Raw genomic sequence first — 12,295 nt, forward strand, 5'->3', positions numbered from 1 at the left:
CATAGGGTCGCTATGAGTCCCAAATGGCTCGACGGCACATAACAACAACAACAACAACTATTCTTATAAGTTCTTTATTTTAATCAATTGTAATGAATAATTCCTCTACCCTTTTTTTATACCCCAAATCCTTTTCCCTTACCGTTCCCCTGCTCTAACACAGCACATTTACAATTTGATATATTCTTAGCGGTTACTAAGATTTCAATTAAAAAGAGCAAATCTAAGCAGGAAGTTAATTCATTTCAATAAAAATCCTAACATAAAGTAGATCCTTAATAAATTCTTAATGATCGAAGATGAAAAGCTTAGAATTTTTAAAAAATATAAAAATGCTGACCTTTATATAAGTAGGAATGGATACTCATTTTCCTCCCCAACCCTATCAACTCTCTATTCACACAAAATCCTATAAAATAATAATAGGAAAATAATGGTTACTATGATAATGATATCTCTATAAAGGTTAGCATTTTTATATCTCTTAAGACTTTGAAACTTTTCATAATGAGAAATGTTGAAAATCATCTAGAAATAAGTTCTCCAAAACACAGAAACACTTTTAATATAAAGGCACTTTATATTAAAGATAATGTTCTGAAGTTATTATAGAATGAAAAATTATAAGTAGTGTGGTTGAGTCAGCTCTGATTCATGACTACCTTATGTATAACAGAATGGAACATTACCTAGTCCTATGGACCTTTCCAGAGAACTGAGAAGCAATGATGTCATTCTGGTGACTAAAGTGCACCTGATCCCAGGCCATGGTCTTTGCAATTCCTTGCTGTGCATCACAGAGCTGGACAACGATGAAGAATAACAGAAGAAGTGATGGCTTTGAGTTGTAGCACTGGAGAAGGGTTTTGAACATACCATCGACCACCAAGAAAACAAATAAGTCTGCCTTGGGGAAGGTAAAACCAAGTTATTCCTTGGAGGCCGGGATTTTGAAGCACTGTCTCACATATTTTGGGCATGTAGCCAGGAGAGACTGATCCTTGGAGAAGGACATCATGCTTGGAATGGTGGAAGGGACAGTGCAGAAGAGGAAGACTCCAGATGAGATGGATTGATAGAATAACTGGGGCAATGAGTGTAGATGCGTCAGTCAGTGAGACTGACTCAAAATAGTGCAGGCTTCACAGCTGTTGTACCTACCTAAGGTCACTGTAAGTTGCAGCTGACTCAATGAAACATAATAACAACAGTGCCATCTTCATGATTGTTAATATATTTGACCCAGTATTGCAGCCTCTAGGAGGATTTTTACCAACATTTGCAGTCAGAAATTGATCAAACATGCAATCAAGATGCATTAATAATAATGGGCGACTGAAACGCAAAAGTTGAGAACAGGGAAGAAGGATCGGTAGCTGGAAAGCATGGGCTTGGTGAGGGAAATGAGGCTGGAGATAGAATGATAGTTCTGCACATTCAATGATTTATTCATTGTGAATACATTTTATAAGAAACATAAATGCAGGCTATACACATGAATTTCACCTGATGGCATGCATAGGAATCAAATAGATTACATTTGTGAAAAAACTCACTGGAGAAGCCCAATATCAGCTGTGAAAACCAGACCAGGTGCTGATTGTGGGAGTGGGACAGACCACATATGCAAGTTCAAGCTGATGTTGAGGAAAATGAAATCAAGTCCACGGGAATGAAGATACGGACTTAAGTCTGTCCCACTCAAATTTCAAAACCATCTCAGGAACAGTTTTGAGGCCTAGAGCACCAATGAGTGTAGACCAAGTGAGCGCTGGGAGGATATCAAGAAAATCGTGCATAAAGAATGCAAAAGATCATTACAAAGGCTGAAAAAGAAGAAAAGACCAAGATGAATGTCATATGAGACTCTGAGTACTGCATTAGAGTGCTGAGAAGCCAAAGCTAAAGGAAGAAATCAAAGAACTGAACAGAAAATTTCAAAAGACAACTCAGGATGACAAAGCAAGATACTATAATGAAATGTGCAGAGAGCTGGAGTCAGAAAATCAAAAGGGCTGGACTCGCTCAGCGTTTCTTAAGCTGAAGGAGTTGAAAAACAAATTCAAGCCACTGGTGGCAATACTTAAAGATAGTTTGAGTAGAATGTTGAATGATCCAGGAAGTATCAAAGAACATGGCAGGAGTACACAGAGTCACTGTATCAGAGGTAATTGGCTGACACAGGAATTTCATGAAATAATATGTGAGCAAGAGCCTATGGTGATAAAGAAGGAAGTTCAAGTTGCTATGAAGGAATTGGCAAAAAAAACAAGGCTTCAGGGGTTGACAGCATACCAATTGATTTATTTCAACAAACAGACACTGCCCTGAATGTGCTCACTAAGTTGTGCCAGGAAATCTGGAGGACAGCCAGCTCTCCAACTGACTGGAAGAGATTGGTATTTGTTCCCATTCCAAAGAAAGGTGACCCAACAGAGTGTGGAAATTATCTAACAGTATCATTGATATCACATACAAGCAAGATTCTGCTGAAAATTATCCAAAGATGTTTGGAACAATATGTCAACAGAGAACTGCCAGATGTGCAGGCTGGATTTAGAAGAGGTCATGGTACTAGGGATATTATAGCTAATGTTAAATGGATCTTGGCAGAAAGAAAAGAATACCAGAAGAATGTCTATCTGTGCTTCATTGACTATGCAAAGGCTTTTGACTGTGTGGATCACAACAAGCTATGACTGACTGAGAAGAATGGAAATTCCGGAACATTTGATTGTGCTAACACTAAACCTATACTTGGACCAAGAGGCAGTCGTCAGAACATAGCAGGGAGACACCGGATGGTTCAAAGTCAAGAAAGGGGTCCGTCAGGGATGTATATTGTCTTCATACCTTTTCAATCTGTATGCAGAACAGATCATCTGAGATGCTGGGTTGTATGAGGCGGAATGTGGCATCAAGATTGGTGGAAGAATTATCAGCAACCCATGTTATGCAAATGACACAACCCTGCTTGCTGAAACTGAGGAGGACCTGAAGTGCTTGTTGCAGAAAGTCAAGGACTGCAGTCTTCTATATGGATTGAAGCTCAATATCAAGAAAACAAAGATTCTCACCACTGGGCCAATTGGCAGTGTCAGTATGGATAGTGAAGAGATTGAGATAGTTAACAGTCTTAGTTTGCTTGGTTCCACAGTCAACGCTCTTGGTAACAGCAGCCAGGAAAGTCAGCTGTGAGGGAAATCTCAAGAGTACTGAAAAGCAATGATGTCAGGCTGGTGACTAAGGTGTGCCTGATCCAGGCTATAATCTTTGCAATTATGTGCTATGCATTGGAGAGTTGGACAGTGAACAGGGATGACAGAAAGAGAATTGATGCCTTTGAGCTGTGGTGCTGGAGAAGAGTGTTGAATATACCATGGACTGCTAGAAGAATAAACAGGTTTGTCCTGGAGAGGGTGAAGCAAGAATGCTCCTTGGAGTCAAGGATTGTGAAGCTTCGTCTGACATAGTTTGGGCATGTTGCAAGGGGGGACATCATGTTTGGGAGAGTGGAGGGACGGCACAGGAGAGGAAGTCCTGTAGTGAGATGGATCGATTCTGTGAGTGGAGTGGTGGGAATGAGTGTGTTTGAGACAGCGAGGTTGGCACAGGATAGAAAGGCGTTTATTGCTCTTGTATGTAGGGTCATGTGAGTCGCAAGCGACTCGATGGCACATAACAACAACAGGTTAATCCATCTCATAGAGAGTTTCTTTACTTTTGATGACCATCTGTTTTACTAACCATGATGTCCTTTTCTGATGACATGTCTGAAGTAGGCAAGATGAAGTCTCACTATCCTCGCTTCTAAGGAACATTCTGGTTGTATTTTTTTCTCAAATGGAAATTGTAAGAACTGTCATATTCAGACTGTGTTGTGGAACAAGAGGAATTGTTGATTCCACATAAATCTTGGCTGAAGGTAGAATGTATCAGAAAGATGTTTATCTGTGTTTTATTGATGGTACAAAGAAATTCCACATAGTAGTTCACAGCAAATTTTAGGAAACATAAAGAATAGAAATTCTAAAACACTTTTGTACTTATATGGAACTTTTACATAAATTAAGAGTTACTTGATAAGAACGAGGAGAATTTAAAGTTGACAAAGATGTGCTTCAAATTTGCATTGTTTAGTCATACTTATTCAGTCTTTATGTTGAATAAGTAAGAAATTGGACTTTATGCAAAAGAATGTAGCATCGTGATTAGAGGAAGGACTCATTAATAAACTTCAATATCTAAGTGCCACAACCTTGCTTGCCAAAACTTAAAGCATATTGAGGCATTTACTGGTAAAGGTCAAGGGCTACATGCTTATACAAGAGCAAAAGGAAAATAAAAATTCTCATACTTCGGCCAAAAAGCAACATAATGATAAATGGTGAAGAAATTGAAGATGTCAAGAATTGCATTCTACCTGGATCCACAAGCAACAGCTATGTAAGCAGCAATCAAGAAATGCCTTGCCATGTTGAAAAAGATGATTTATCAACAGTTTAAAAAACAAAGAGGTCACTTTTTGGCCAAGTGTTTGGTGGGAACATTGGTGTTTTCAGTCAACTCCTGTAAAGGCAGAAGCTGGAGAACGTAAAAGGAAGATGGAAGAAGTTAATTAACAAAGTTGAATTGTGATATTTGTGAAGACTATTGAATATACCATGAACTTTCAGAAAAATAGAATATATTTGGAGGGAGAACAACCACAGTGCTTCATAAGAGTGAGGCTTATGTACATGTGAAGCATAATTTAAATACATACATACATACATACATTTTTTATTTTCTTTTAATTCTTTTTCTGCATGTGTACCGTCAAATAGGAGGAGATTGACCCTCCGTCTCCAGAAGAGCCATCTGGTGGATTTGAAACACATACCTCTGGGATTGCAATGCAACTTTTTTCCACTAGGCCACTAGAGTTCCCTTAAATAAATAAATATTTTAAAATAGTAAAACCTTAAATATAAAAAAGAGTGAGATTTATGAAACTTTATCTCATTTACTTTGGTAATGTCATCAGGAAAGATCCAGTTAGAACATCATAATTTGGTAGAGCGCAAAAAGGAGGGATGTCATCAATGAAGTAAATCATAGAGGCTCTATATATGGATTCAAACAAACCAATGATTGTTGGGATGACACAGGACTGGGCAACAATTAATTGTTCCACATATAAGGCCATTCTCACTGAGAACTCACTAGACGGCAGCTAACAAAAGCAATGGCAGATATGTTTAGATCAGGTAATCTTAAAAGACAATGTTGATTTGCTGTTTTTGAAAATGTCAACAGTTTTTAAAACATTGTAAAACTTTTTTGCTTGGAGAGATATTTTCTGTTGATAATCTACACTTTCCGATTTTATAATTTCTGAGTTGTGGGAGGATATCAAGGGTATCATCCAGGAAGAGTGCAAACGGTCATTGCAAAGATGGAAGAGGAAGAGAAGACCAAAATGGATGTCAGAAGATACTCTGAAAATTGTGCTGGAGTGCAGAGAAGCCAAAGCACAAAGAAGAATTCAAGATACTAAAGAGTTGAGTAGAAGATTTCAAAAGGCAGCACAGGATGACAAAGTAAAATATTACAATGAAATGCAAGGAGTTGGAGTCAGAAAATCAAAAGGGCTGAACTCGCTCAGCGTTTCTTAAGCTCAAGGAACTGAAGAACACATTCAAACCATGAGTTGTTATAATCAAGGATACTTCCGGCAGAATATTAAATGATCCAGGAAGTATTAAAAGAAGATGGAAAGAATATACTGATTCACTGTATCGAAAGGAATTAGCAGACACAGAAGAATTTCATGAAACAACATATGAGCAGGAGCCGATGGTGATGAAGGAAGAAGTTCAAGCTGCTTTGAAGGAAATAGCACAAAATAAGGCCTCAGGAATAGATGGTATACCAATTGACATATTTCAGCTAACAGATGCTGCCCTGCATGTGCTCACCAAGTTGTGCCAAGAAACCTGGAGAACCACCACTTGGCCAACTGACTGGAAGAGATCTATATTTGTTCCCATCCCAAAGAAGGGTGACCCAACAGAATGTGGAAACTATAGAACAATATCATTAATTTCAAATGCAAGGATGATTCTCAAAACAACTGGAACAACACGTCAGCAGAGAACTGCCAAAGTCCAGGCTGGGTTTATAAGGGTTTGTGGTACTAGGGATATTGTAGCTCATGTTAGATGGATCTTGGCTGAAAGCAGGGAATACCAGACGAATGTCTATCTGTGTTTCATTGACTATGCAAAGCCATTTGACTGTGTGGATCATAACAAGCTGTGGCTGACTCTGAGAAGAATGGGAATCCCAGAACACTTGATTGTTCTAATGTGAAACCTATACTTGTACCAAGAGGCAGTCGTCAGAACAGAGCAAGGAAACACTGCATGGTTCAAAATGGGAAGGGTATATGCGTCCTATCTCCATACCTTTTCAACCTGTATGCAGAACAGATTATCTGGGAGTCTGGGCTCTATGAGGAGGAATGTGGAGTCAAGATTGGTGGAAGATCTATCAACAGTCTGCGATATGCAGATGATAGAACCCTGCTTGCTGAAAGTGAGGAGGACCTGAAGCGTTTGGTGTAGAGGGTCAAGGACTGCAGTCTCCAATATGGATTGAGGCTCAATGTCAAGGAGACAAAGATTCTCACCACTGGGCCAATTGGCAGCATCAGGATGGATGGTGAAGAGATTGAGATTGTTCACAGCTTTAGACCCTTTGGCTCCACAGTCAACACTCTCGGCACCAGTAGCCAGGAAATTAAAAGACGTATTGCGATGGGAAAGTCTGCTGTTAGAGACCTCTCCAAAGTACTGAAGAGCAATGGTGTCTCTCTGGAGACTAAGGTGCATCTGATACAGGCCATGGTCTTTGTTATCACTTGTTATGCATCAGCGAGTTGGACAGTGAATAAGGAGGATAGAAGGGGAATTGATGCCTTTGAGTTGTGGCGCTGGAGAAAAGTATCCTGGAAAGGGTCAAACCAGGGGGCTCCTTGGAGGCAAGGATTCTGAGGCTCCGTCTAACATACTTTGGACGTGTTGTAAGGAGAGACCGGTCCTTGGAGAAGGACATCATGGTTGGTAGAGTGGAGGAACAGCGCAGGAGGGGAAGGCCCTCTTTGAGGTGGATTTATTCAATGATTGGGGTAATTGGATGGGTGTATCGGAGAAGGTACGATTGGCACAGGACAGAGCACAGTTTAGAGCTGTTGTACATAGGGTCGCTATGAGTCACAAGTGACTCGACAGCACATAACAACAACAACATATGATATGTCATCTCTACATCTAATTCTTAAAACAGTTAATAATAAAAAAATTTTCCCTCTAAAATGAGCTCTCATTGCTTTTGTCCTCATTTATTTTTAAAAAATATATTCATTGAATGGTAAATATTGAGTATACAAAGAAGAATAAGATGATTTTTGTCTTCACAGAGGTGATACATTGACCCTAATGGGGTATAATAAATTACTATATCTGAGAGAAAAGTAAACAAAGAATAGAAGTTTCTGGTCTAGACAGATTATGAACAAAATCAGGAAGCTGTGGGGTCTGTGAAAAAAGGGATCAGGTGGCTGGTATTTGGATATTGATTGAAACAAAGTTATATAAAGGTTTTAGGTTGTAGAGTTAAGTCTTAAACATAATTAGAGCAAATTTTGAGAATCTTTGAGAGCTTCACTAAAAAATATTCTTCATAAAAAATAGAGAATTCTTAAGTATTTTTATGTCTACAAACGAAAGGACCTGAGACTGTTAAGTGATGTTAGCAAAACTTTTTATACAGTAATTAATTCAATTAGAGTACATTTATAGTCATGCCGTTTAAAAATTATCATTAGAAGATTTTTCTGCGATTATTGGTAAATAACTGATTGCTTCCTTTTTTGGAATATTAATTACTTGACATATTTTAAGTAACTTGCTTTATAATTTTTAATTTATTTTTTACAGATACAAGGAATACCACATGGATGGAGAACTAACGGAACCTCTGAAATATGCTGAACAACTTCCTGTAGCTCAGATAATACACCAGGTTTGTGTCCTACTTTATTCTTTGGAAAGAAACAAGATTTTTAATCTCTTAAAAGTAATTGCTTTTGTTAGGTTTTTCAGAATCAATGTGCTATAGCTTAAAGGCATTCCGGGCCATCTTTCCCTATTTATACTGCACCTATTACAGCTGGAAATCTCATTCAAATCACAGTATTAAAAGGCTCCTAGCTGTGTAGCACTAGAATTCTGGCCTTAACTAGATAGAAAACACAGCGTAAATTTTGAATTCTTTTTTATGCATTACTTAATAACAAAAGCTAATATGACATAATTTTCATTTTGAGTCATTGTGTATGTAGTACTTATTAGTGATCAAAAGGACGTCATGCTTGGAAAGATGGAGGATCAGTGGAGGAGAGGAAGAAGCTCAATGAGGTGGATTGACGTGGTGACTTCAGGAATAGGCTTTCGGTGTGTCAGAAGTTATAAGGATGGCACAGGATAGGGCAGAGTTCAGGCTGGCTGTTCATTGGGTCGCTATGAGATGTTCTCGACTTGATGGCATCTAACAACAGCAGTGATCAAAAACATGCAGCCACATACAAAAACCTGGGGGAAAAAATCACTTGGTATCATTTTTAAGTAACTGAAAAGAGGAAATTTTTTTTGAAAAATTTTCTTTTACTCCATTCCATTATCAACATCTATAAAATACAATTGTAAATGTGTTTGAACAATTTTTCCATTCCTAATTGTACTGTCTCTGCATCTCTTCTACATAAGTGTATTCGCAGAGGAGGCAATCTTGTAAACATTTAGAGTTAAATTTTGTAATGTATTTTGACAAAATATAAACTCTGTCCTTTTCAACCAGATTTTAATAATTTTAAATTTTCTATTGACTAGAGTTACAGACTTTATACCTAGTAATCTTTTCCATACTTACAGGTTATAGAAAATAATAAATGCCCTTAAATGTCAGAATTCTTATTCTGAGTGTTTTTTTCTCTGTATGTTTTGTTCAATCAAAAGTATTTTGTAATATGGGTTGATTCAAAGTGCCAGTTGGATCTTTTTGAACGAAAAGTGGCTTATATGCAGATGTTGGCTATATTAAGTCCTTTTATTTACATTAAAATGCAGTATTAAAGTTCTCTGAGAAATTATAAAACATGGTGAGAAATTTACCTCTTTGGGAAGCTCATCTGTGCTTGGTAATCAGGTCCAGTTTATATGTCAGGAATTCCCTAGTGTTGTCAGAGCTTAAGTGACCTAACAGCCTGCAAATGTCACATTTAAAATTCTGTCTTCATGCCTGACTCTCAGTATAAATGAATTAAACAGCAGAGCAGGCAGCAAGTCAATATGTTCTTAACAGTAAGAGTGAGCAATGAAACAGTCTGTGGTTTGTTCAGAATAGGTAAATAGAATCTGCCCAGAACGGTTCACATCGAATAAAATTTGAAACAGGAATCAGAATTAACCTTTATGATGGTTGACCAGATGAAATGTCAGTAATGTTTTTATAGCACGAATGGACCAGTAAACTAGTTGGTTTATGAGTAATCATGCTTTGCTTTTCTATACTCTTTAAATTAAAAAATGACAGTTTTAGATTGTTTTTTTGTTTGTTTGTTAGTACAAAAGACTATTAATTTTAAAATTGAGTTATAAACATGATCATTAAGCTGCTATGATATCTGATTTTGTAAAAGTTCTATTTTTAAGATCAGATTTTGGTGTTGTGGTTATGTACCATTAAGTCAGAACTGACTCAGAGCTGAGCCTCCAGCAGGTTTTCAGAAGCAGTAAATTAAACAGGAAATTGCCCACCCTTCACCCATGGAGTGGTTGGTGGATTTGAATTGCATGCCTTTGGATTGGCAGTACAACTCCTTACCCCTAAGCCACCCGAGCTCTCTCAAGTTATAATAGGGAGATATTTGTTAATTCTGTTCTCAATTAAGGAACAATCAAGAAAGGAAATTATTAATACTAGGTTCTTTTTACTATTAATACTAGGTCAAAACCTGTTCTTTTTATTGTTTCCCTTTGCTATTGAACCATCTTTTACTACTTAGTCTATTCATATGGTATTTGAAAAAAGTATGACTTATGTCATCTGCAGTGAGCAACTTTGAGGAGGTCTAGTGGCTTAGTGGTAAGGAGTTGTGCTGTCAGTCCAAAGGCACGCAGTTCAAATCCACCAGCTTTTCTGTGAGAGAAAGGTGGCCATTCTCCTTTTATGTAATTTACTACCTGTGAAAACCTGCTAGAGGGACAGCTATGAGTTGGTCCCAACTCTATGGTACTTAAAAATAACAACAATAGGGATAAAAAAAAAAATAGTAATAGTGATAATTCAGCCAATCTCACAAAAACTTTTATTTAATTCACAATGTATGTTGTTGTTGTTGTTATGTGCCGTCGAGTCGCCTGCGACTCATAGCGACCCTATGTACAACAGCCCTAAACTCCGCTCTGTCCTGTGCCAGTCGCACTGTCTCTGACACTCCCATCCCAATTATCCCAGTCACTGAATCAATCCACCTCATAGAGGGCCTTCCTCTCCTGCGCCGTCCCTCCACCCTCCCAAGCATGATGTCCCTCTCTAAGGACCGGTCTCTCCTCACAACATGTCCAAAGTAAGTTAGACAGAGCCTCAGAATCCTTGCCTCCAAGGAGCCACCCGGTTTAACCCTCTCCAGGACAAATCTATTTGTTTTCCTAGCAGTCCATGGTACTCTGAATACTCTTCTCCAGCACCACAGCTCAAAGGCATCAGTTCTCCTTCTATCCTCCTTAGTCATTGTCCAACTCTCTGATGCATAACAGGTGATTGCGAAGACCATGGCCTGTATCAGACGCACCTTAGTCTCCAGAGAGACACCACTGCTCTTCAGCACTTTGGAGAGGTCCCTAACAGCAGACTTTCCCATGGCAATGCGCCTTTTAATTTCCTGGCTGCTGGTGCCAAGACTGTTGACTATGGAGCCAAGCAAACTAAAGCTGTGTACAATCTCAATCTCTTCACCATCCATCCTGATGCTGCCAATTGGCACAATGTATAGCTAAGTTATAATAGTATTGTAGTTTATGACTATTTTTATGAGAGAGAGTTCTCATGGCCTAGCCTGTGGGAAGTTGCTCTGTTAACATAAAGGCTATTGGAATCCACCAGCAGCTCAGAGGGAGAAAAATGTGCATTTCCCTTTTGTTTGATCTACAGCCTTAGAAACCTGCTATAGTGTCATCTCTGAGTTAGTTCCAAGTCAGCAGTAGTGCTGCTGCTGTTGTTACGTGCCGTTGAGTTGAGGACGATTCATAACAAACTTATGATTGTTCTTGGTCCCAGCAGTCAGGAGATTAGGAGGCATTTTACACTGAGAAAGTCTGCAGTCAGGGACCTCTCCAAATTAGTGAGGAGCAATGATGTCAGTTTGGGGACTGAGGAGCACCTAACTAAGGCCATGGAATTTTCAATCACATTCTATCACGTTTTCAGTCACATCTGAGAGCTGAACAGTGAATAAGTATGACAGAAGAATTGATGCTTTTGAGCTGTGGTGTTGGAAAAGAGTACTGAATAGCCTATGGACTGCCAAAAGAACAAACAAATATTTCTTGGAGAAAGTGCAGCCAGAGGGCTCCTTCGAGACAAAGATGGTAAAGCTTTGTCTCACATGCTTTGGACAGGTTGCTGAGAGAGCCTATTCCTTTGAGAGTGACATTTGCTTGGAAAGAGAGTCAGTGGAAGAGGAGACCAGGTGAATTGACAGTTACTGCTGCACTGGGCTCTAGAGTGTCGGGAAATTATGAGGATGGCACTGGATAAAAGCGGTTCAGATCTGTTGTTCATAGGGATGCTATGAGTTGTACTCGACTGGACAGTACCTAACAACAACATCATAGCAACCCTGTGAATGACAGATCTGAAACCTGTCCTGTACTGTACCATCCTCACTATCTCTGACATACTCAAACCCACTGCTGCTGTGAGAGATTAGATTAGATTAGATCAGATTAGATTAGATTAGATTGTTGTTGTTATGTGCCATTAGTCCCTTGTGACTCATAGCGACCCTATGTAAAACAGCCCTAAACTCTGCTCTGTCCTGTGCCAATTTCACTGTCTCTGATGCTCCCATCATGATTATCCCAGTCACTGAATCAATCCATCTCATAGAGGGCCTTCCCCTCCTGCGCTGTCCCTCCACCCTCCCAAGCATGATGTCCTTCTCCAAGGACCGGTCTCTCCTCACAACATG

The 12,295-nt window shown here is 38.9% G+C and overlaps 1 protein-coding gene across 1 annotated transcript in view; it reads left to right on the plus strand.

Moving 5' to 3' along the window:
* PIGK (phosphatidylinositol glycan anchor biosynthesis, class K) overlaps positions 1 to 12,295 on the plus strand; it is a 225,442-nt gene that overhangs the window by 157,248 nt on the left and 55,899 nt on the right. Inside the window, exon 9 of the mRNA XM_006888612.1 lies at positions 7,983 to 8,067. Within this exon, the coding sequence (XP_006888674.1) occupies positions 7,983 to 8,067 (85 nt within the window). The remainder of the gene's footprint in view (positions 1 to 7,982; positions 8,068 to 12,295) is intronic.

The sequence above is a fragment of the Elephantulus edwardii genome, unplaced genomic scaffold (genome assembly GCF_000299155.1).
Source record: "Elephantulus edwardii isolate Elephantulus edwardi_28Jun2011 unplaced genomic scaffold, EleEdw1.0 scaffold00069, whole genome shotgun sequence".
Classification (NCBI taxonomy): domain Eukaryota; kingdom Metazoa; phylum Chordata; class Mammalia; order Macroscelidea; family Macroscelididae; genus Elephantulus; species Elephantulus edwardii.